At 37.6% G+C, this 26926-nt stretch overlaps 1 protein-coding gene across 6 annotated transcripts in view; it reads left to right on the top strand.

Moving 5' to 3' along the window:
* Positions 1-26926, top strand: part of LOC306850809 (forkhead box protein N3-like) — a 94842-nt gene that overhangs the window by 23517 nt on the left and 44399 nt on the right. For 5 of the 6 annotated variants that reach the window (XM_079386700.1, XM_079386703.1, XM_079386701.1 and 2 more), the window contains exons 2-3: positions 3574-4130; positions 19877-20013. In XM_079386700.1, coding sequence (XP_079242826.1) covers positions 3588-4130; positions 19877-20013 — 680 coding nt within the window. In that variant the 5' untranslated portion in view covers positions 3574-3587. Of the gene's footprint in view, positions 1-2729; positions 2863-3573; positions 4131-19876; positions 20014-26926 lie in introns of those variants that run through there. The other variant, XM_079386704.1, reaches the window with a different exon arrangement.

Here is a 26926-nt window from a genome sequence, read left to right as displayed (position 1 = left end):
AAAGTTTACTTTTTCTTGTTTTTGTGGCTGAGTGACTCAGTGAGCGATTTATTACCAGCATGAATAGACTCATTACTTGTTCTTCACCCACTTTAAATGAGTTTCGTGCTTGTTTTAACACAGCTCTCCCAATCAAGCGAGCAAAACAATGACAGTTTGGCAGTCGGCTGGCTTGTAATATCAGGACGGTCCGCGTCTGCGTGTTGAATAGAGGATCTCTCTTGGCACTCGTGCATGTGGTTAATAGTCAGATGTTAATATGGGTGATGAGGGAACGATGTGCTGTTCTTTGTCATCGTGCTGTCTTTGTTATGTCACTCATACTGGCATGTAAATGAACATAGCCGATTATAGAATATCGTTATGCATTTTAACACATGGCAGACACGGGTGGATGTTAATTTATTCAAGCCCAACGGCCAGTCACTTGCATATGCAGATGTACTGTATATGACTGTATTAAACGCAAACTGAATGTATGCATGTGTTTAATCACTGATTTATGATGAGGCTGCCAAACAAATGTTGATTTAGACAGGCAGATGGTATTTGGGCTCTGATCAGAGCATCATGCCTAATTATCTGTAGCTTTAACCCACCCTCTGTGATCTTGCTTTCTGCTGTCATCTGGACGCATTACTGGAGCACATTGACAACTATTTGCCAGAGAAACACACTCCTGCAGAAACAAAGCTGAACCTGGACATAGAGTATAATGTGTCATTCACAACAATAACTTATGTGGGATCCAGTATGCATGCTTTTCTTTTATTTTGGGCCCATTAACAGCCAATGTGAAAGTTTGCATTTTGAGGATATTCTTAGAAAAAGTGTTACAAATTAGCTTTCCATATTCAAAGTGACCCTCTCACATTTTGAGCTAAATGAAATCGCAAAATACTGCATGCTTTCTTGTAAAATCTTAAATCTGACAGCAAATTTTATTCTAAAATGAACCAGGAAAAGAGAATTCACATCATTGCTCTTCCTTATCGTGTAATACTCAGAAGTATTTTGCTAAAAACTTTCTTTGAAGTCGAAAATAATGGTCAAGAATGATGTTTCGGGTCTCTCGGGACACAATTGGCAGTTGCCAGCAAATTAGGCCTAAACAGAGCCCTGCGTTGTCATGGCAACAGTGCAATTAAATTACTTTACTGTCAGCTGTAATATAATTTTCCTGTGCAGCGGCTCACGGGACCGGAGCTCCCCATCGGAGGCTGAGTGAGATGAGCGCTCCTCATTGGAAAGATGCAGTACATTGATTTTTCATGAATGATTTTCATGTCCGTGTTGTATTTCAATGTGCGGATGGTGATTTCGTTCCACTTCAAAATGCTCTCTCTGCAGCGCTAAAGTATAATCTTTAAGTATTTCTCTTTTCTGAATGACAATCAGTGTAAAGTAGAGGTCTTGTTGTTGTAGAAAAAAACATAATCTGCTCTTTGAAGAGGGGAGGCAGTGTTTGATTTTTGTGTTTTCGTAGAATAATTTCGGCAGTATCATGTTTGATGGTGACTTTCTAGTAATTGCTTTTGTAGATGGACCGGGTGTGTTGAGAGAGAGAGAGAACGAGGCAGGAGAGACAGCGCCACATAAATTGTGATCTTTGTGACCGATCACAGGGAAGGTCGCAGACTGTTTTTCTGGTGTCATGTTCGGAGAATTTGATTCACTGATTGACATGCCCCTATAATATCTTTCCCCTCTGTCACACCCAGTTCTTTATGGGTTAGTGTATTGAAATAGATAGTCAGTAATTTTTAGATTAGTAATACTATGGCTGTCATTTGTGCTGGTTGTGATGACATCTTAAAATGGCCAAGACTTTGCATAAATATTTAAGCAGATTTTATTCTTTGTTATATTGTAAAATATGATTACAATTCAAATGTAATGTTTTATAATATACTTTAAAATATAAAATAATTTATTCCTGTGATGGCAAAGTTGAATTCTCAGCAGCCATTACTTCAGTCTTTAGTGTCACATGATCCTTCAGAAATCATTCTAATATGCTGATTTGGTGTTTGAGAAACATTTCTTATTGTCACATGATTTTACTGTCTTATTTGTCGATAAATCATGATAAAAATTCCCCAAGATTAGTATTACCGTTTCATATTTTAAGCTCTTGTTCTGTCCAGGCTGGACTACTGCAATGCTCTCTTTGCAGATCTTCTAGCCAAACCTTTACAATTAATCCAGAAAACGGCAGCACGATACATTTTTAATGAGCCAAAGAGAACGCACGTCACACCTCTGTTTATCAATTTGTACTGGCTACCAACAGCTGCTCGCATAAAATTCAAGGCATTGATGTTTGCCACCACTGGCTCTGCACCCCTTTACCTAAATTTATTACTTCAGACTTATGTGCCCTCTAGAAGCTTGTGTTCTGCAAGTGAACGTTACTTTATTGTGCCATCCCAAAGAGGCACAAAATCACTTTCACAGACTTTTAAATGAAATGTTCCCTCCTGGTGGAATGACCTGCCCGACTCAATCCGAGTAGCCGAGTCCTTAGCCATCTTCAAGAATTGGCTAATAACAAATCTCTTCCATCTTTATTTGACCCTCTAACTCTAGCACTCTCTATTCTAATTCTTTTTTTTTTTTTAAGTCCCTTTTAGACTTGCACTCTGTTCGTTTGCAGCTTGTTCACAACACTAGCACTAGCTTATCTGTTTTCTTTTTATTATATAAATAAAAAAAAAACCTTTCTACGTGTACTGCATTAGGCTAACTGAGACTTGTTATAGCACTTGCATATCATTGCTCTTTTGTTGATTTTGATTGCTTCCATTGTCTTCATTTGTAAGTCGGTTTGGATAAGCGTCTGCTAAATGACTAACTGTAAATGTAAGTATTATTAAAACCGTATTTGATTTATGCGTATAATCATACATATAATCATTTATTAATCAATTATCATGTGTCAGTACGTTTTGAAAATTTCCAGCACATTTTAACAATACCTTGATAACACTGGCAACCATGATAATTTTGGTCACTATAATCATGATAAGAAATTATCATAGCGTTACTGTATATCTCTATTTGTTACATTATATATGTATTGATATCTGTATTTTTATGTGTATGGCCACTATAAAAAGAGCAATTGAGAGAACATGAAACAGCAGATCATTTGTAGATGACCTTGAGCGTTATTACATTTACTTGAAATATTTCACACTACAGCGAGGCGTCTTCGGTTGCTCGATAGCTGTTCCATCATCTCAGAGAGCAGACTTGCGTGCCGCGCATTCTTGCTGTTGACAGAGTAGGATGGTTCTCATAGTCTCATTCTTTTGTGCTCTCAGAGAATGTTTGGTCCCTTGGATGGAAAAAAGGGCTTCCTGCAGTGATCTGAACATCAAGTGATCTTAGTCATCCTCCAAGACTGTCAGTCTGTTAACTTGTACAATAGCGGATTCGAATTGAGAAATATCTTGTGTAAAGCCTGCTTCGTGGTCTCTTGCACTGTCCCAAATTACGCTTTTAATGTGTTTTAATTTCACCTTTGACCTTCTGTGATTGTGATCGTGTTCTTTTTGGTGTCTTCTGTAGGAGCCTTGGTCTAAATGGGTCCGGTTATGCCTCCCAGTAAGAAGCCGGAAAGTTCCGGGGTCAGCGTTGCGAGCGGCCTGAGCCAGTTCTATCAGGCGAGCTCCATCACACGCGCCCTGCAGGAGGCTGAGGAGATGGACCTGGCTCTTCCCACCATCAAACTGGAGAAGGGTAGCATGGAGGACGAGGAACTCACTAACCTCAACTGGCTCCACGAGAGCAAGAACCTGCTCAACAGCTTTGGTGACCCCGTGCTGAGGAGCGTCAGTCCCGTCCAGGACTTGGACGATGACACCCCGCCCTCCCCGGCCCACTCGGACCTCCCTTACGACGCCAAGCAGAACCCGAACTGCAAACCCCCTTATTCCTTCAGCTGCCTCATCTTCATGGCCATAGAAGATGCCCCCTCCAAGAGACTGCCAGTTAAAGACATATACAACTGGATCCTGGAACACTTCCCTTACTTTGCCAACGCCCCCACGGGGTGGAAGAACTCAGTCAGGCACAATCTGTCCCTCAATAAGTGTTTTAAGAAAGTGGACAAGGACAGAAGTCAGGTAAGGATGCCAAAACCACTCTGCATCAAGACATCAATCTTTAATTTAAATCTTTAAGTGCTGACCTTAATTTGCTCTAGTTTTCATTTCATTTTTACACTTTTTATTTGACTTCTCTTTTTTTTTAGCAGTACCAAACATTTGCTTAACATTTTCCAGTAGCCTGAAAACAGCTGCTTTAAAAAACAAAAATAAATAGCTGTGACAAACAGGCTAAACCGAACATTTGTAGTTCATATTTTTTGCATATAAAGCCTTATAGATTTGCAGGTGCTGCTGGGAATTCCAGTTCGTTTGCAGTGAATCAGACCGTTCAGATCAGCAATGGACAGATTCATAAAATGATTTGTGAATCAATTTGAGAAATTTTCCATTTTTATTTGTTAATCATAAATTTAAAAAAATTGATCGTGAACCGTGTTTATTTTTCAGTATTATCTAATGCATATCTAATATCTAATGCATTAAATAATGTTGATGTATTTAACTTTATTGGAAAGTGTTATGTTAAATGTTATAATAGAATATAGTTAGAAAGATTTGGCCTGTTTTAAAACATTGCTGTATTTTAAGTTGTAGTGTAGATAACTGCTTTTTTAAAAGAGGCTTTGCAGGAGTGTGCAGAATGTGTCAATATTCAGGGGTGTGACTTGTTATCTCAAGTTTATTATCAGTAAATGTTGATTGAATTGATTCCTATAAGAGAACATTTTATAATTGTTTGATAAGGGAATGAAACTTATGAATTGGGACTCGTTAGATTCTCATTGAGTATTGACTGATTCTAGTCAAAGGCTGATAAATGCTTGAGAGTATACTCTCTCTGTGTGCGTGTGTGTGTGTGTGTGCGTGTGTGTGTGTGTGTGTGTGTGTGTGTGCGCGTGTGTGTGTTTATGGTGTGCTTGTGTCTGCAAGTTAGTCAGAACAGTAAAGCCATTCCATGTGACTCTTACAGTTCATTGCCATCTGGTCCCTGGCTGTGGAGCAAATAATTTTTTCTGTATATGTGTCTCCATAGAAACAGCATTGCAGTTGACATGGAAAGTAAGCTGTTGCTGTAGCAACAGAGAAACTGATGTGTTTGTGTGTGTATGTGTGTGAGAAAGGGTTCTGGCTGGGAATGGCTAATCCACTGATGCTAGTATAGTGTCGCCCGATTTAACCCCTTCATTCCTGCCCCAATAATAAGAACATCATATTCGCAGCAGAATGAGTGTTTTGTCTCCTGTTGCAGTATTAGCTTTGGTTGACCTGGTCAAAATATTTAACTTGAGGAATTCAATCCACATGTTCTTTGTTTAGGATTGCTTAATATTAAGTTAAAATTCAATTTAAAATCTTCCCTCAATGCACTGGGGCTGTTTTTCATCTGCTGTGATGCTCGACTCGACTCCAGATATCATTTTAGAGCTTGTTTCTAATGCACTCATCTAATTTTATTTAACAGCTTTGCTATTCAAAATTTATTTATGGCTTGCTGAGACTCACAGTGTCGAGTTGGTTATTATTTATTGAAATGAACTGTGTAAGTTTGAGCTCTGGGCTTTTTGGAATTAAAGGTTTCTTGTCTTTTTTTCTTTATTGCACAAAGAGCCTTATAATATCTCTGGGAAGTTTAAACTTCTTTATTATACACCTAGGAAATGCATAAAAACAAAACTGAAACACTATTATTTTTTTTACCTTTTTTTTTTTTTTTACAATGTGAATATAATGTTCTTGTGAGTGGATGCTAGGGTGATTAGGTGGTTACATGATTATTTTTGGCAAAACGTGTCAATATGATGCTAGGGCGTTGTGCATGGTTATTAGGTTGTTGCTAGGGTGGTCTAAGTGGTTTTTCGACGGTGTTGCTTGTGCAAAACTTGCAAACATGATGTTGGGTTGTTGTGACTGGTTGTTAGAATGTTGTGGCATGGCTGCTAGGGTGATCTAGTAGGGCCCTATTATTTCCACAATGCAGAAATCGCCGACGGAACCAGTCAAAAAAACAGAATTTCCTGTATAACGTGGAATGTCATGGAATTTGCCAAATTTTGGATGGATACATCAAAAGTAGGTCAGTTCACTTAAATCAAAGCACTGTATGGACTAGCCGCTAAAATACTAGTTAAATATGTATCCTGCATGTTCTTTGTGTCTCTGTGTGAATGAAATGCACAGATGGGAAAAATTATATATATATATATATATCAGTTAATTAGAGATGCTTTGATTATTAATATTTAATGAAGCCATTAAAATGGAATCCAGAAAAATTTATGTAAAATAGAGATTCAATTAATTACACATGCTTTTTGATTAATACAATTTAATTTAACCATTAAAACATATATTTTTTATTTGAGTTTGGGAAAACAGATTTCATATAGCCCTGATCTAGGTGGTACTTGCATGTGCAGAAGTTTTTGCCATGATGCTAGGGTGAGAGTTCCTTACAGTGCCAGGTCAAAAGCTTCTAGACTCTTTATTTGATGTGATGTGAGTGCATACAATTTTTAGGTTCTTTTATTGTCTGCCAGGTCATTACTCAAATCACTTGGATTTATTCAAATCCTCAAGTCTTAGTATGATAATTAGCCTCAGACGTCATGTCCACGGAACGTTGGCTAAACGTCTGATGCATATGGCACTCTTTTCTGGAAACACTTCAGGAATGTCGAAGTCGTCATCTGACTGGTTGAATTATACAGGATTTTTCAATTATGCAGTGTTGCGTTTATTTTCGGTCCGCTGGGGAACAAAGATGCCGTGGCGCCAAACCCCCTCACGAAAGAAGAAAGCCGTCGTGTTTACAACTGTGACGACGAACACTTGTCAGGGTCAACTAAACGCTGGATTTTCAAAAGTATGTGAAATATTTAAAGTTCGCGGCATATAATCTTTCAAATACATCCGAGAGTTTGTTATTGTGGCGACATTTCCACGCCCCGAAATGTGACGCTAAACGAAACAAACTATGATCGGTTGTTTGACATGTTGGTCAAACGGCCTCATGGGCAGGCCTTGGCCAATGAAAATGGCCATATATTCCAGACCTTCAGCCGTCAGTCTGAAGGTCTGGCTACGCGAGACTAGATAATTAGTAACAGTGATGACAACCTTAGCAAACACCACTAACATTGCATGACAACAGTAATGTTGGCAAACCTTCCACAACTTAGTGTTGTCTCTTAAGTTTTCTAGAGTTGTTTATTTCATACTTTTTAGAAAAAAAAGTTTCAGTTAGGTCACAGAGACATGATTAGCCGTATGCCTGTTCATTTGCTATTTGATTTAATTTCTCTAGCCTCATTGGCCTACTTAATGAATGAGATGACTATTTTAAGTCTGTTTTAATTTCAGATTCATTGTGGATTTGCTATGCAATCATGCATCACTCTACATAATGAGACAGTAAGGGGCAAATTAAACCAGCAAAATAAGAGTCTGAATAAACAAACATTTGATAGATGCTCAATCCCCAGGGGTTTACGGAGGAATAATTAATTTCGGCCAAGAGGAGAATCAAATTAAGAGATCCAGACCTCAAGAAAATGTTGTTTTTGCTTTTTTACGGACTGAGAATGAGTTGCACCCGCTGCTAGCGTCATTTGCACATGCTGTCTGCACTGTTTTAGCACCAGATTCACAAAGGAATTATGCAAATCAGGTAACTGTGCAAATACGGCAACAAAATTAGTGTTGCGTGGGGAAATTCAACCCTGTTCACTTAAATGTAACTAGACAATGGCTTAAAGACAGCGAAAGACATTTCTCACACGGGTATAAAATGACTGCTTCAATAATCACATGGAAATGTGCACAAAAAATGAAATAGTACATCTTAAATTATATCAAACAAGTTGCAGTAACATTTATGAATCTGGCACATCCTAAAATAACCCTTACATAGAAATAAGGTGTATTTGCTCAGTTAAAGGTTTTTAATAAAATAATATGATTTAGAAATTATTTAATAAATAAAATTATTTTAATATTGCTATTCTAAGAATTATTCAATAATGAAAAATATATATTTTTTAATTCTTGTAGCTTAGCTGAAAGTCATAGGTTCAATTCCCAGGGAGTGAAAATACTGATAAATATACACTTTAACTTAACTGCAAGTAGCTTTATATAAAAGCTGCTTTTCGATAAATATTTCTATTCATATTTAATGCATTTGGCAAGTGCTTTTATCCAAAGCAACTTGCAATGCATTCGAGGTAAATTTGACCAGTTTATGCATTCCCTGGGAATCAACTCATGACCTTGGTATTGCTGCGTATGTGAAATAAGAGCAGAGTTTTGCACTGACAGTAGGTGCACTAGAGTGGTGCAAATCTTTAGTGGTTTCATGCGTGCATGCACAGTGACTGGTGAAGAGTGAGCAATGAGAAATGACACCCTGTCATTTGTTTCCATGGCACTGTTATGAACACAGGATCTGAACTTGGCACCTGAGTGGTGGATATATGGGAGGATCTTCAGAGCTCGTGTCCCTTTAAAAGCCTGTTTCACATACAGGCACATGCATCGGCGTTTACACACAGCTTTGATGATTAATGTGTCTGTTCTGTTGTTGATGTCATCTCCATAGCAACAAGATGAGGTTACACAAGAGTTGCAGTTGAACAGGTAGTAGTGGAGTTATTTTTGAAGAAACACAGGATGGAAGAGCACGTATTGGCATTTCCAGCGGGTAGCGTTTTCTGTACTGTCAGCACTGTAATGGTGATGTTCTGGGTGTTTGCTCGGACATTCAATTGAGTTCAGAAGTTTAATTATTTAAAGAGCAATGTGTATATATATATCACTCTCTTTGTCTTTCTCTGAACCTCGCTCTCCAATCCCATCTATGTGGAACCGTGAGGGTTTACGGTGATAACGCTGATCCGCGTGACACGATTTATCCCTTGCTCTGAAAGCCAGGTTGATGTAAGATAAAGCCGGCCTGCTCACTGACATGTTCCCTGGCCAGCTGTTGTGTTCCCTGTGGACAGATGTTGGTTGCGAGGGAAGCTGCGGGAGATTTGCACGCAAACCTACCTTTGACGTCACCAGCGCGGCTGACTTTTGCAGGCTGCACCGTGTTTAACAAGGGTCACATGACCGTCCCCCAGGGATCCTGATGCTGACACCACAGTACCTGCCGATCAATAGCAGACACGGAGCAGAGCGCTGACTCTCAGGATGTAAGCACCTTCCGGAATCTGAATGTTGCACTTAAAGGATTTGTTCACTTCCAGAATGAAAATTTCCTGATAATTTACTCACCCCATGCCATCCATGATGTTCATGTCTTTCTTTGTTCAGTCGAAAAAAGAAATTAAAGTTTTTGAGGAAAACATTCCAGGATTTTTCTCCATATAGTGGACTTGTATAGTGAACGGGACCAACGTGTTGAAGGCCCAAATTGCAGTTTCTACACAATCCCTGGTAAAAATAAGGATCTTATCTTGTGAAACGATCTGTCGTTTTCTAAAAAAAAATAAATACAAATTTATAGACGTTTTAACCAGGAATGCTCATCTTGCACTTCGTCTGTGTAATTCGTTTCAGAAAGGTAGGGTAGCGCGAAATAATCCATCTCATTTGTGGTCCTGGACCACAAAACCATTCATAAGGGTCAATTGTTTGAATTTGAGATTTATACATCATCATCACCATTCATGTATGGTTTGTTAGGATCGGACAATATTTGGCTGAGATACAACTATTTGAAAATCTGGAATCTGAGGGTGCAAATAAATCTAAATATTGAGAAAATCACCTTTAAAGTTGATGAAATAAAATTTTTAGCAATGCATATTACTAATCAAAAATGAAGTTTTGATATATTTCCGGTTGGAAATTAATAAAATATCTTCATGGAACATGATCTTTACATAATATCCTATTGATTTTTGGCATAAAAGAAAAATCTATACTTTTGACCCATTTAATGTATTTTTGGCTATTGCTACAAATATACCAGTGTTATGAAATGATCTGACATGTTGATTTACCTTTTGTTTTACCTTTTTTGTAAAGGCCGTTTGACTTTCTTTGCACATTCGCTTTGTAAACATTGGGTCAGTACTTCTGCCTGTATGTCACACATGACCTTTCCAATGTGACTACATAATGTGTAAAGTCGAGCTAGTGCAAAGTTAAAAACTATATACATTTTTTTTTTTTTTTTTTTTTTTTTTAAGATGACGACCAATCATTTCACGAGATAAGACCCTTATTCCTCGGCTGAGATTGTTTAGTGCCTGTTGAAGCTGCATTGAAACTGCAATTTGGACCGTCAACCCGTTGAAGTCCACTATATGAAGAAAAATCCTGGAATGTTTTCCTCAAAAACCCATTTCTTTTTGACTGAAGAAAGAAATATATGAACGTCATTGATGGCATAGAGGTGAATAAATTATCAGGAAATTTTTATTCTGGAAGTCAACTAATAATTTAATGAGAGCAGGATGAGATTTCACTCTAAAACTTAATGTCTTGCTTATTGACGTCCAAGCAAAAGTTTTGGCAGCAAAAAAAAGTCTGGTCTTGATGATAAGACCATTTGATACAAGTTTGGGGAACGCTATGGATCTGTCAATGATTTTTATGGTTATTGTAGGTTGTGAAGATAGAGAAAATGAAAGAGCATTACTTAACTCGTGACTCACTGACCAGTCATTTAAAATGACATGAAAACGTTCAATGTGTGGTTTTTACGCTGTTTTATATTTGCTCTAATGGTTGTAAGAAACCATTATTAGCACCTTGCATCCAGCAAAAGGAATGCATGATTTAAAGATTAGTTCACCCAAAACATAAAAAATTCCTCATCTTTTACTCACCCTCAACAAAAAGGAGAAATTTGGAAGGATTGTACAGATCCCTATGGAGCTTTCGAGTTCAAAAAGCATGCAAAATCTCATAAAGCTGCAGAAGTATCATAAAAAAGCATTGTGAGCTATATTTCAGGTCCTCTGAAGTGATATGATGACTGCGTGAAAACCAGATCAGTCAGATTCATGAAGAAATAATTTAGACAGATTTGATGTACTAAACGAATAAACTAAAAAGAATAATTAAATAATGATGTATGGACATTGTTGAACCATCATGAATGTGCTAAGATCATCTACGGCATGACAACATTTTTCATTAGTAAGGATGTTTAATTGATCAAAAGTGAGAGTAAAGATATTTTAAAAGTTACAAAATCTTTGTTTTAAATATATCCAATTCTATTCAGTATCCAGAAAAAATGTTGTGTTTTCAATATTGCTATTGCTATTAATAGTAAATCACTACTGATGATTCAGTTTGTCATCACATAAATTACATTTTAAATGTAATAAAATAGAAAATAATAATTTTATTTTGTAATAATATTTTTGAACAATGTACAATTCCAAAAGCGATCTGTTTTTTGTGTTCCACGACAGATTGAAAGTCAACAGAACAACTTGAGTGTGAGTAAACAAGGACAGAAATGTAATTTTGTGGTCAAAAACACAACCTAACAGAATTGTGCTTGCACTTAGGATCCGTGTTGGGACTGCCGCTTTTAACAAGACTAACACTGAACAGATGAAAGGATAATTGCTGCTAATTCTGTCATTTGAGCTGTACAATTGAGCAATTTTAGAGATTGCTTGACTTGTCTGTTACAGATATAGCCCCATAAGTGCTTCATCATTAGGTCTTTTCACCGACAGAGCAGTGTGTCTGAATCTGTGTTGAATACAAGTCTGTCAGGGTGAGAAGTGTTGTTAAATTAGATAATCTGTGTGTTAGAAATCTTTACCATCTGATTATGGAAATCAGCATCTTTTGTCAATTGTCTGCGCTTAAAGAGCCTCTTGGCAGAACTTCAGGTGCCTGATACACAAGAGAACCTCAGCAGTCCAGTCCTCAAGATATCTGCCCGTCTGTTTGTCGCCCTCCACAATTAATAACAGTTTTAGGGGTTTCGCTGCTTTTCCCCCATGTCTGATGCTCATACTTAAGGTTTTGGGTATTTGAACAAGCAAATTCAATTTTGGTGCATAGCTCGCCCTTTACCATTTGCGCTTAAGGGCCATTAATTACATCACAAATTGCTTAAATATTACAACATCGTAGAGATTTGAACATGAACCTAGCAACCACTTAGCAACGATCGAGCAACTGCACAGATCACATGGAATCCACCCAAAATGGCAGTGATTTTTGGATGAGCAATCACCACTCACATATTCTTCTGAAAATGATATATATGTATGTATATATTACAAAAAAGTGAATGTATACACACACGTATGTTTATAATTTTATACAATTATATTTCTTTTGTTTTGTACAGTTGTATATTTGAATAAATGTATTTTGTAATATTAAATTATTTTTAATAAATATTATATTATATTATCATTTTATACAATATTTTGAACTATTATTAATTATGCTGCTCTTTCAATGCTAATGATTTAATCCTTCATGGCCCCACCCAGAGATTTTTTAATAGGTTTTAGTTTTATTTTATTTATATTTTTATTTGGATATTAAACATATTTTTATATGAATTTAAAAATATTTTGCAATATTTGAATACAATTTAATAAATACATTATTTAATATTTTATGCAATTTTTAAGATTTTATATTCATGGCTCCACCCACTTATTCATCTCATTTGCATTCTGATTCAGTGTTATAGAGGCATATTATTCAGTTTTTGTGATCGGAACCTTTTGCTGTAGTTAACAGGCAATAGGTCGAAATAGACTACACTGCTATATTAACTGCAGTCACATAAAAGGTCACTTTGTTTAAAATATGATGGCATGTGTGAGTCTGTTCACTTCCTGCACAAGGTTGAATCACTGATTTGATTCCAAGGCTTGGTCTCCTCACGCCTCGTGGCCGTATGCTGCACCCGTGGGGGACACCATATTGCTTGCGTATGATCTCGGCGTGCGCTGACTGTGTCAGAATAAACATGGTGCGTGAACGCCAAGAGAGACGGTTTGCTCAAGAATGTGCGAATTTTGTGGGACTACATCTCAGCGGGCTTGATCTGGCCACCCTTCGTCACTGGTGATCATGTACAGCATATACACTCAGAAGTATGGTATGAATGCACACGCACGCTTTCATACACCCACACACACACTGTCCTGGGTACAGTTCTGGCACAGACTGCACTGTGGGAACAGAACTTGTCTCAATTTATCATGTCATCAGCTTTTACTTTTGTATCTGCTTTACTCTGGATGGCTTCAGGCTCTGCAAAGGAATCCTCTTTAATTAGGATTACACATGTCATTAGCAAACCCAAGTTTTTTATGTGAGCCTCATTATTGGGACCTATTTTGGTGTTAAACTAAATTGTTGATCGTGGTTGTGTCAGTGGCGTTGCTCAGTTTAGCTTCTTTTGGTGGACTTTTTTTTTGGGAGGGGGGTTTGGCAACACTCTTAAAATCCTACATCACTAAAGGGCATTTACAGAAAACTTATGCTGAAAATCCATTTATTTTGTGTTGCAAGGATATAGAGGAAAAACGCAAGAGTTTGCAAACATTTTTAGGACTAGAATAGAGATGAAAGTGATAAATTTTGAAAATATAGTGATTTAGAAAAAAATATAAAATATACATAATGAGAAAAAATAAAATATTTGATACAAATTTATTTTGAATTTTTAAATGAGATTTTTTTTATTTTTTTTATTTAGAATAATTTAATAATTGGTAACAACATTTTTGTAGCTTTTATAAAAAAAGTAATTTTTTAATTGATTGTGATTTATATAAATAATGGGAATGTATTAGTAACATTAATATCACTACTACTAATAATAATTTAGAAGATATATATATATTTTTGTAATTTTTTAATGTTTAATTTTGAGTTAATGGTTTTACTTAAAAAAAGGAAATTTCATCCTGACTATTTCTAGAGACTAGAGCATGCGCATTTATTGTAATTCTGTATTACTTAATTTTCCTGCCAAATAATATAGCTCATTAGATGTATGGTTGGCTGTTTATGTTTGCTTTGCAATATATCAACTTTGATACATAACTGATGCATAATTCAGCTGGTGTGCATTCACAGGTATATCAGTTTTCAGACTGAATGACACTGTTACCACCAAGCCATTGCAAAACAATATATATCAGCTATTTTACAATAGTTTGGATTTGACTGTGACCTCCAGTCAGAATTCAGAGTTGGGATCATCTTTTTCGTTGTTTAAATAGTTTGTAATGGATGAGGAAAGATTGTTGAAGGTGTGATGTGTTCTTCTGATGTTCTTCATGAGATACTTCAATGGTGGATCTTCATGCGCTACTCAGCCTTCAGAAAGTCTTAGAAAGACTGAAAAGAGAGCGTGAGAGTTGGATGGGGGTTATGTGTTGGACTTGTCTCAATGAATAGATCCAACAACAGCCAAGCTTCCCCCTCCCCAAACGCTCTCATTATGAATGACCTTTCATGCCCTTCCTAATGCACTGAGAGCCTCTGAAGGTGAGTAGAGTCATCGGTCTCTTAATGCTCCACTGCAGAACTCCACAATATAGACCTGCTTTAAAAATGCCATTGTGTGCAGAATTCAGCCAATATGAACGGAGGACATCATGTCTCCACCAATCACAGTGTGAGCTTACCGCTTCTCTGCTCCTTCGTGTGATTCAAGCCGCAGAGCCTCAGAAGAGATGACGACTCTGGGGCCGCAGCCATTAGCAGCTGATGACTGCTGGGATTTGGAGACCAAAGCAATGATGTCCTTTTGGACACCTTGATTTATCCATGTTTCAGAACGGTCGATGTCTGCATTTATATAGATCACCTTACCAACAGAGCATTAACACACCTGCTTTAGGAAGTCAGCGCACTGTGCGGCTGAAGCGAATTGGTTTTCTTTAGAAATAGAAGTGTTTTTGTCTAGCAGAATCCGTTTCTTCTTAAAAAATAAAGAATCTCCTTGTTTTTTTTACTAAGAACAGTAATTAACTGTATTTTCTAAAATAAATGTGAACTATGCTAAAATCCCTAGAATTTTTTTTTCTTCACCTGTTTGGTCTAACAAATAAAAACATTTCATGGTTTGGCCAGTGACTGCCCATGTAAATTCTACACTCTTGTGTAAAAAAATTAAAAAGTTAACTTAGGCATCAAAATGTTATAATGTACAGTATGAAAATGGATATTCATTTCAGATTTTCTAAAGATTAGATTTAACATTATTAAATAATAATTTTTTAAAGATTAAGTTTAAGTGAGCAGTTGATTACAGAAAAGGTACACATCCAATAAATATTAGATTAAATATTAATTAGAATATTAGATTTAAAAAAAAAAAAGTTGAAACACTAAAATTACTACAAGTAAAATAAATAAATAAATGAATAAATAAATAAAAATAAAACTGAACTAAAACAAAGTCCAAAAATAGTAAAAAAAATAAAAAAAAAAAATTAAAAAAGCACATAGCAAAATTAGTCAAATTATAACTAAAATGAAATCTGAAAATGCCAAAAAAAAAAAAAAAAAAAATCAGGGGACCCTTAGGGGATTTTTTTTTTTAATCTCTCACCTAAATATAAGCAGTCATCATAAAGAAAGAAACGGGTGTTTTTGTAGTTCTGCAGAGTTGATAGTATAATGGGCAGTTGTCTCATAAAGATGGATCCAAAACTTGGCTTTTTGGGTTAAATATTTCCTCACAGTTCTTTTTTTCATATGTTTAAAGTTGTGAGCATAAAAGGGGGGACTCTGGACAGTCGGGTCGAAGGAAGGGGGGTGCTTCATAATAGCAGGTCTTTCATTTTGCTCAGGAACTGATAGGATTAACTTTACTGCTTGTAATGGAATATAGCATCTTCAGAGGCCCGTGCTTCTTAGGGAGAATGAAAGATCTCTCTCCCAAGACTATCAAACAGTTTTTATATACTCCACCATTGCCTGTTGCCTAGGAGACCTGTGTAATCCAAGTGCTTTCCCCCCTTTTCCCTGGCTCTCCTCTCCCTTTTTCACCCCCTCTCTCTGATTGGAGTCTCTATTGGCTGGTGCCATTGAGCTGGCCTTCAGACGGACACAGCAGCTGTCAGGAGATGGAGATAAATCTGAGGCAAAGTGCTCTGAAACCTATTGATTTCTCCTGATTACGGAACATTTGGAAAGATAGACCAGTGCAGCCTCTTCTCCACGGAGCATATATGAATAATCTGATGCTCTCAGGATCACATATCACACCCTTTAAAGACGGATGTGGCCCTGTTGGAAGCTTTATTGTGTCTGAATGTACACATAGTACTCAAATATATCAGTTGAGAATGTAACTATTTCAGAGGTGCAACTTTAACTCATCAATAGGTGTGTTTTTCACTTTCTTGAAGCTGTCAGAATGTCGTATTCTCAAGAGAAACTGACTTTAGTCAGTTCAACAGTAGTAGATTTTCCTGCAGGGCTTGTGCCCAGCGATTTATGATGCTGTGGTAATTGGAATTGATCGTTTTTGTTTAATCTCATGCGTTTACCTTTTCCCAAGAGACAAAAAAGCCAGTACACCCACTTTTTTCAGTTATTTTAGCTAAATGTAGGTAATATTTGAAAGGGGAAAATGTAGCATACTTTTTTTGGTTTCATTTTTCTATGTCCCTACAGTAATAATAATACTAGTATTATTAATAATAATGATTAGTTTTTTGTGGTTTAAATTCTTCTGTGTCCCTATAATATATATTTATTAACTTTATTTATTTTTTTCTTTACTAGTCACTATATTTTGCCTTCCTTGTTTTTTTTTTTTTTCATTGCTTCCATCCTGTTCATTTCTTTTAACTCCCCTATTTTTCATTTCCATCAGAGCATCTACCGGACAGACCATTTAAGGATTGAATTTCATGGTGCAATTCATCTTTGTGGTTGGTCCAGGTATGGTTTTAAAACACGCTGATGGAAAGTTGACAGCTTAATTAGGTGGAGAATGTCAGTTTGTGCTAAGAATAAATGCATTCGCTGCTTTCAGAAGAAAATTGAATTTTTTGCTAGGAAAGACCTTTCAATCTGGAAAAAATATTACATGGCACGACACCGCACACAGGCCTACTATTCAATTATTTACTGCAATAATTATATATAATTATAATGCAAATTATAAATAGAAAATTTAAATTATAATTAGCAGTTATTGTAATAGTAATGTTTGCAATGCAAGGGGTGGTGATGGCGCAGTGGATAAGACACATGCCTTTGGTGTGAGAGACCCGGGTTCGAATCCACTGTGAGACACCAATGTGTCCCTGAGCAAGACACTTAACCCCTAGTTGCTCCAGAGGCGTGCGACCTCTGACACATATAGCAATTGTAAGTCGCTTTGGATAAAAGCGTCAGCTAAATGAATAAATGTAAAATGTAAATGCAATAGTTTTTGTTACTATTGATATTATTTTTATTATTATAACAATTTATTCTTTATTTATTTAACCACTAGATTTTTCATCGTTGCTGTTGTACCTCAGATTTTACTGGTCAAGCTGTAAATCATCGAGACATGAGCGCAAATGAATTGTGAGTCCAATAAATGTGCTGTTTATTTTGTTTGCTGAAACACTCCAAGGGTTTGAATTGTTTGACTTGCTCTGGTACAAATCTTTCCACTGAAGCCAAATACTGTGGGTAAAGAGCCGAGCGCTCGCTCTGGGGTTTGCTGCAATCAATAGAGTGTGTTATCGTTTCTTAGCCCTTTTCGGGGGAATCTAGTATTCAAGCTGAAAAAATCTCATGGCAGCTTTTTGTTAAAGATATTTTGGCCCCTTCAAAAAAACACTCAATTAACTCAAAGTGATTAACAGTGGTCAGTAGAGACGACTGATTTCAGGGGTGTTGATGAAAATGAAACCTCCTGCAAAAGCAATGTTCGGTTTGTTAGTTTAGCAAAGTTTGAATACGTGACACACGGCCCAGACAAGTGTGTGTGTGTGTGTGTAACCTCAGGGCACACAGTATGACACACTGTCAGTTATCTGAAGGTCATGACTATTGATTCATTGAGAACACACAGTCTGTCTAACAAAACAGCACATACTGTCCATCGCTTTGAAGTGTCTGAGTGAAAGGAAATGACTTTGACTTTACAAAAGCACTGTGATAGTCTACACTTTGTTCTGTCGCGGTGGTTTGCTGATTGTGTAAATCTCTGACAGTACAGGAATAACTTGAGCTGAAAAATGGGGCTTAGTAACATGACACTGATTGTAGTCTGTAGTAATGAGCCCAAGTAATTGTCCCCTGATATCACTTTCAAAGTGACATTTTGCCGTTTCCTCGTTTTCAGCAGGATCTGTCAGGAGAGCTAATTTATATACTAGGAGCGTTCGCTCACCGTGCTGTTTTTTTAAAATGCTGAGTTTGTCTAAGTGATCTGTAGCATATGTGCTAGCTGTAGTTTGCACTTCTTGGGTTTTTGATGCATTTTGTCTGCCCGTTTCACTTTAATGAACTGGAGAATGTGGAGGTCAAGGGAATGCAGGTGGTCAGGTTCTCATTTCTTCCCTTGTACTAGACCAAACAAACTCAGCCTTATCTTGTAGCCAGAGCACTAAATCAACATATTTGCCAAGTAAGATGTGTATTTGTATTTAATGACTTGTAGCAATAAATGTGAACACTCCTTCATATTTCTCGAAACAGTGCCATTTGTACCTTGTTGACTTTCAAAGCGCTTGTACAACTGATTCCAGTCAAATTGGGTGTAAACGTGTTAGCTACTTATTCTTGAAGTATTGAATATGTAATCAAATATAATAATAATAATAATAATGATAAATATTAATATTAAATGTTCATTCAAATGTATGCATTAATATATACTAATGATTATTTTATTTATTTTATATTTTATAAAATATTAATATAAATTATATTTTATGTGAGGTTTACTGTATTGACATTTCTGTCCATCATTTTAAATATTTTAGTTTGTATTTGTATTCTGGGATTGCATACTCTGCAAAGAAAGCATGTTCTTTGAACAAGAATCCAACAAGATGAACAGAAATGTCAACACTGCAATACTGACATAAAATAATTTATATTATTGCATATTTTTTTAATGTTTAAATATATTAAAATATATTTATGAAGATTTTTATATATGAAATATATTAAATGTTTAATAAATATAATTTACTATTGACTAAATAGTAAATATTAATGTTATAAAATGTTATGTCTGTATTACAGTATTAACATTTCTATTCATCCTGTTTGATTTTTTTTTTTCCAGTGAGATCACCTCAGTGCATTCTGGAATTGCATAATCTGCAAAGTATACATGCTATGCTGATTTAGAATTTAACCATAGCACACATTTGATGCCTAAAAACACTAGGATTTGAAACATCTTAAGACGGCCCATTTTCAAGAGATAGAAAAGTATTTGTATGCTCAGCTATCCATCATTGAATATTCATAATTTCATTCCTTCTTGATGATCTGATGTTTGGGATGTGAAGGAAATTAACATCATAAAGGGATGTACAGCTCAATAACTGATGTCCATAGATGGGATCCATACATTGAAATCCACACACCAGAATAACAGGCAATTAATCTGAGCCAAAAGGTAAAAGAAGTACACAAACACCAGTTTTTGCCATAAGACAGTGACCGCTGTACATATTTGACTGGTTCTGCTAGCCGTCCTGGTCTTTATTGTTGTATCTTGAGACGTTTAGATGGTTTTTCTTTTTCTGTCCTGACTATGTACTCCTCTTCCTCCTCCACAGAGTATCGGAAAGGGCTCCCTGTGGTGCATAGACCCAGAATACAGACAGAATCTCATCCAGGCACTGAAGAAGACGCCTTATCATCCGTATTCCCAGGTGTTCACCACGCCTCCCACCTCTCCTCAGGCATATCAAAGGTAGGCACGCGGCCCACTGGATACATCGATCCTTAAACCTCACCAAATGTCTCTCTCCCCCTCTGTGTTGCATGCTTGTCCCTGTTGGTATCGGTTAGCAGTGGAACCCACAGGCGGCAGCGAGCTGAGTGGAGCTGTCAGAGCGAGACCCGGCGTTGGGTTCCGAGCGGCTCCCTCGCCGCTCCATTTCATTTTGATCCGGCTAACAGGTCTGCTTGCTCCCAGTCACTCGACTGTGCAAGACAAAATAATTGCTTTACTGTAAAACTCAAACTGGCATATCATCCTTAACAAAGGATATGGAACAAATGGGCAGCCAGCTTAGAGGCTAGAAAGGGAAAATGGAGATGGAATTAAAGCGGACAGCTCTAGTAAGAGAGTTTCAGGTGTTGCTCAAGCATGGTGAGATGATTAAGGAATGAGGCTGAGAAGGGAGCCGCGCTCAGATGTGGATAGGGTTTTGTGACGACTGCCTGCATTTCTCCCTTCAGCAGCACATTGCTGCCTCATCAAGGCAGAAATCTCACAGCTCGACAAACAAATGCTGAATAAGGTCGTTTATTTAAAAAAAAATACTTTTTTCTCCCAAAATGCATGTGTGCAGGAGGTGAAATTGCACTGTTGGCCAAACTGCACAGAATACACACATACCTGATGAGAGGCTTTTTGAGAGGAATGATAATTGGTGTCATTTCATTCTAAGGTTTCTGATTATAAATGAAAGATTTTTCTAAACCTTTGCACCTGCTAAATCAGTCTTATTGAATAACCACCCTTATGTATCAGGTATACATGCTTTATATTGTTTGGATTATTATAGATTGCACAAGTTAGAAGTATTTGGCTAGAAGTTAACGTTGAGTGAGCTGTTATCAATGAAAACATATATATATATTTTTTTGCTGTAAGGGTATATGCTGTTACATTGTCTTTCTCCATTTCTTTTTTTTTAGCAGATATATTTTTTAATGTAATTCAAAATGGCAACTTTTAAAAAAATATGTTTGCATGCATATATTTTCAGTAAGTTTTAGTAATAGTATAGTAAAATTTTTGGCCATTTTCAGTCAAAATATATTTGTATTGTCCAAAGTACATTTTTAAAAAATGTATATAATTGTATATATTGGAAAGGTATATGTGCACCTTTAAGTACAAGTTTAATGTAATATATTGTAGCATTTAAAGGCTTAAACAATGTACATTTTCAATTTACAAACACACCTTGATTGAGCATATATTTAAAATATATTGTGGGCAGGAAAAAATTGTGTATGGGTATATCAAGACATTTTTAGCATTTTAAAGACCCTAGGCTCGGAGCCGTCCTAAAACTTATGGAATAGTGTTGTGCAAATTGCATTTCGCAGTAATTTTTTTGCCTGTGTTTGTGTTGTTACCTGATTTGCATAATTCCTTTAGTGAATCACACGCTAAAACAGCGCAGACAGCATGTGCTAATAAATGACGCTATCAGTGGGTGCAGTTCATTCTTAGCGAATTCCCCTTCTGTATTGAGTGTAGCAGTCAGTTGTGTTCTGCTGATAATGTGTGGGAACAGCGCTGGGTTGGTTATTAGCACCAGGTGTTCAAAGACGCGGAGGCCCTGTGGGAAGAGGAGATCACAGAGGACGGTCCCTCTAGCCTACACCTCTTCAAAACAACAGCCTATAACAACCACACAATATTATTTTCAAAGACACACTCTTAAAAATAAACTTTCCAATTAGAACCAGAAAAGGTTTTACAGCCTAATGCCATAGAAGAACCTTTTTAAGGTCCACAAATACCCCTTTTCTACCAAGGCAGTTCCAGTGCTGGTTCAGAGCCAGAGCCTAGTTTCAAACCAGTTCTTTGTTTTTCGACACAAAGCACCAGCTCCGAACCAGGAAAAGCGGTTCGTAAGTAGCACCAAAACATTGCTGGGCTAGAAGGAAGAAGCCCTTGCGTCAGGGGCTGGGGGCGGGGTTACCGCGACCAACAAGACGAACAGAAACTTTGGACCGCCATATTTGAAATAGCAGCGCGTTGAACACAAACGCGTTGGATTTGCCATGTTTGGATGCCGATGTAGGTTCGCAAAGCCATGAACATCAATAGCAACGCAACGTCTGCCATTGTTGATAGTTTGTTTAGGCTTGTTCGGGATGGATCGGCGCTGCGCGGATCGGTCGGTGCGAGGCATCGGGGTGCTGCGGGAGACAGCTCTGCTTTTGGATTGCTCTCACAGTGGGTGCTTTAGTGTGTTGTGGGCCGATCGATCGTTCTGCGTGGCGCCGATGCACTCAAACAAGTCTGTTGTGTTTGGCGTGGCTGCGCTAGTGAAACGAAACGAAACATGAAATGTATTCAGTAACGTAAGACCTGGCTCTGTATGGGCTCTCTAGCCTGTGGAAAAGCAACCGCTTCTTAAAGGACTCGCCAGTCGAACCAACTAAGAACCGGCAATAGCACTGGCTCTGAACTAGCACCTGGATCCTGCTGGTGGAAAGGGGGTAAAAGAAGTTTTAAATACCTAGATTTTTCCAAGTGCTGCTCTACAGATCTCAGGAGAGTTTAACTTGTTCTGTTTTAACAGATGATTCCGATTCACAGATCTGAACTTTATAATGGAACATTAAGAACTTTTGTTAATCTCCAAAGAACCTTGCAACCTCAAAAATCTAAGGAATCTAATGCGGTGTTTAATTGCCGTGGAAATTGGGTGTGTTAAAACGAAAAGCAAATGCTTTTTGAGCAAATCTGTTACTTTTATTGAACGAACTCTACCTTATGTAATTTAATATTTATAAGTTGTTTATACTATGTTCCGCCCTCATATTTCAGATCGTTCTGGTGTAAGGTGTGTGTGTGAATAAGGTAGCAAAGATAGCACAGTAGTGTTGGGCACACACAGGCTCGGCTTCCTCTCTCTCTCAGGCCAGATGGTGAATCTGCGTGTAGCAGTGTGTAATAAAGTGTTTATCTGGCCACTGCGGCTCCCAGGAAGCCGAATGAAGCTTTTTATAGCATTCCTAAGGTTCACACAAATCAGCTGAGTCATAGACTGACACACTCCTCTTTTCTGCTCAATTTTTTTTAACACACCACTCTTTCATCTTTGCTGTTTTTGTAATCACAGCAATATTAGAGATTATTAGATCCTGAGAGTAGTAAGCTGAGGGCTTCAGCTCTTTTTCAGGTTGTTGGTCAGGTAGACAGATGAGATGAATGCATAGTCTGTTCTGGTGATGTCATCATCAATCCCTGTGGATAGGTATGTGTCCTTATTCACTGTGGAGGGAGGATGTGATTTCATTTAAAGAAGGGAAAACTTGCAGAAATTATCATTTTTTTCTAAATAAAATAGTTTGATCCATTTTGTAGACACACACGAAGTTCAAAACTCAAAAATGATTTTTTGAGTTTTGAATTTTAAGCTCTAATTTTAAGGGGCACCTATTATGCAAAACATAAACACCCACGCTTGTACACAACCACCCTATAATGATAAAAATAAATAAATAAATAATCCCCATAAATCATAAGCAGTGTCTCAGAACAAGCCGTTTGCAAAATCTGTACAATGTGACGTCACGTTGCACAGGCCCCGCCCATGATGTTTACAGATACTGCCGTATTAGCAGAGATCCCGCCCACAGCAGAGTCAGCCGCACACAATCCGCCATGTTCATCCTCATGCTAGAGAATTTAAATGCTGATGTTGCTTAAAATACAGATCTAATATAAACATGCATTTTTTCCCAGCTGTTTACCTTCCCCAACTGTATTTTTGTAACTTATGTGTGTTTTTAACAAACTTGTGTGTATTTGACATTTTAAGCACAATAAGACATGAAAGAGAACTTCGATTAGTACTCACGTGCCATGCGACAGCCGCTTTCTGTGTGCATGCTTTGGATGTGTGCGCTCAGAAAACTGTATATCAGAAGTTTAAATGAACATGGTTTAAAACGCATGATTTCAGTGTCATAGACATGACAATCAAAACCAAACAGATGTTTTTTGGCAGAGTATCTTAGTACTCTTTGTACAGTAACTGGTTACTCTTGTGTAAAAGTTTAAAAAGCCTCAAAGTTTGAAGGTTTTTAGACCTTATGAATATTTATTTCATCATTTTTAATAAATTAACTTTTTGTGGGTATAGGATGAAAAAAACACTTTCCAAAAATGCATTACATTACACTAAATTCCTCTTCCTTTCATTCCGAATTCCAATATAGAATTTTGTGATTGAGGACTGCTTGTATGCCCTCAAAGTACTGTAATTTAAAGTAATCAATGTAAATGCAAACATAATAGTCTCACAAAACAGTAGCAAAAACATCTTTTGTTGCTGTCATGACCAATCAAAATCAGTCTAATATGGAAGAGATTCTATGTTTGTATTGTTTGTCATGTTGTTGTGTACACTGTGTAAAGGTCACTGAGAGGACGGTAATGCTGTGGTTTTGGTGCAAGGTGGGCTCAGGTAGACAAACATTCCTTAACATGCTCCGAGAGTTTGAGAGACATGACAAGAACGAGAGTGCAGGAGGAACAGCTGGGCCTCGGAGTTCACCAACGCGCGTTTGCCCTTGCGAGGTTATTAGCGTGATGGTCGCCATAGCAACAGGAACGCCTCCATGGTAACACATAGCCGAGACAGGTGCAGTTGCATCACAGGGCTATTTGTTGCCTGGCAAAAGGATAGGCCATTAGCGCTCGAGAAATACACTAGCGCCCTGGAAACACGCAACTCTCCATAGCAACCGCAGATGGCTTGGAGTCTATTTTAGGGTTTTCTGTACCTGCTTTTGTCCGTCTTCATAAAAATTCAGGGATGCGTGAATTATCAGAGATGACAACTGGAGGTCCAGTTGCTTTAGGAGATTAATTTTAAATGAAGCCCTGAAAGAAAGAGAAGGAGGGGAGGAAAAAAAAATGCTGAATGCACCGAGAGTGACATAGTTCTCATTTTTAATAGTTGTCATTTCAGCCCGTGGGTAAAAACGCATTACTAAGAAAACAAATTCAATGTACAAGCTGATGAAAAGCCCCAGTCGGGTATTGCCTTGTTTAGCTTCTTTCTCTCCCAGAATTCTAGGTTTATTTGTGTGCCTGGGCCCCCACCTTTCCTGCTTTCAAGTCTTCTCAGTAACACTAAATGACAAGATCGCCCACTTTTCCACGCTTTCTCTAATGGCCAGTGCTGTGAATGATGGGGCTTCCATATCTGGCAGAAACCCTTGGATCTTCTCCGCCTATAAAGTTCAGAGATATATTAGCTTTTCAGCAGCCCAGACTGATGAACCTTCCAATGGAACATGTCACATGTCTCTTTGATTAACGTAGGCATGAGAAGAACATCCTTCGCAAAGAGAAGGTTTGGGGCGGTTGAGGTATTTTGAGTGTTTAGTGCTTAAGTTCATTTAGCATACGCAAACATCTTATTTAGCTTCCCTCATAACCCCTTTTGTCATCTATTTAGGTGATTTAGAGAAACAAAAAGGAGGTTGTGGAAGATTGGCTTTTTGGGGTGGCGGTAAGTAGTCATTGGAAATGCGTCTGTGAATATTTATTGTCTTTGAGGTATTTTGTTCTTTTGGAGGTTTGTCAACAGCCTGCATTTTTCCTGTTAAAAGTCCATGGAAAATATTCAGTCTGGTTCCACAAGCTGTTTTTTCTGTGCTCCAAAACCACTTCCATCCAGCTCTGATTTAGTTGTTTGCACAGATGAATCTCGAATTGCAAATATGCTTTCTTTGAGTTTCACCGTCTACACGCTTAAAAATAAAGGCTCCAAGGGTGGTTCTGTAGCAATGCAATGGCAGAACCATTCGGGTTCCCTGAAGAACCTTTCAGTGGGCAGTTCTTAAAAGAGCCATTTTTATTAGTGTGAAGAATAATTTTTTAATAATCTAAATAACTTTTTTTCCACTATAAAGAACCTTATGTGTAATTGATAGTTTTCACACTCTTGAAAATAAAGGTTCGAAAAGGGGATTTTCAGTCATTCCATAGAAAAACCTATTTTTGTTCCCCAAAGAACCTCTCAGTGGTCAGTTCTTAAAATAATCAGTGTGAAGAACATTTAAAAAATCTTTTAAGAACCTATTTTTCGCTGTACAAAACATTTTGTGGAATGGAAATGTTCTATGGATGTTAGAGGTTCTTCACTGACTTTGCTCTACCACACCTGCATGTTTTTAGGTTTAGGAATTCGCCCGGCTTTAGCAAGATTCTGCTCCGAAATGCCTTCTACTAATTGTGTGCGGCATTCACAACCCTCTGACCCTGAGAAAGCCTCCATTGTGAGCCGTGAGCCCGGGCGAGAGCAGTTCAGATTTCACATGAACAAAAGTTTAAAAACCTCAAGGCGAGAAGTAACCTATAGGGGAGAACCGGTGCTGGCACCAATTAGACTTTAGATTAGTTAAAGAGGATTGAGATCGTAGGGGTAAAAGGAAAATGTAGTGGGCGATAGGATTTGAAATGAGATTATAGACTCAAGCGAAAGGAGGTAAGCTTTGTTTAAAAATGAATAACCCAGGCCTGCTCCTGATGGAGATGGAGAAAGCGGCTGTTCCTTGAATGGTGTGAGTGTTTGCATTAACAGAGCAAACAGATAGAATGCGGCAGATTAAAAATAGATGGGGTATATACCCAGCAAGGCTCCAGCCCGGTGGCATGTGTGTTTTACATTCAAACATCCAGCAAGGGCAAAAGAGCGCCCTTCCCCATTGATGTTAACATTTTTGAAAATGCTCTGACGGTCTTAGCCGCACCACCAGAGGCCTGAAGATGCAGGTTTTGGCTCTCATAGCTGGCGTTAATGTTTGATTAAAAAACATTTCAGCTGAAGGAGCGAGCCACGTTCCCACAGAGCAGGTTCAAAGAGGTTCCGCTGGAGCCGGTCGGGGTCATTTCCGCT

This window comes from Barbus barbus, assembly GCF_936440315.1.
Source record: "Barbus barbus genome assembly, chromosome: 30".
Taxonomy (NCBI): domain Eukaryota; kingdom Metazoa; phylum Chordata; class Actinopteri; order Cypriniformes; family Cyprinidae; genus Barbus; species Barbus barbus.
This window is presented reverse-complemented; position numbering and strand designations above follow the sequence as displayed.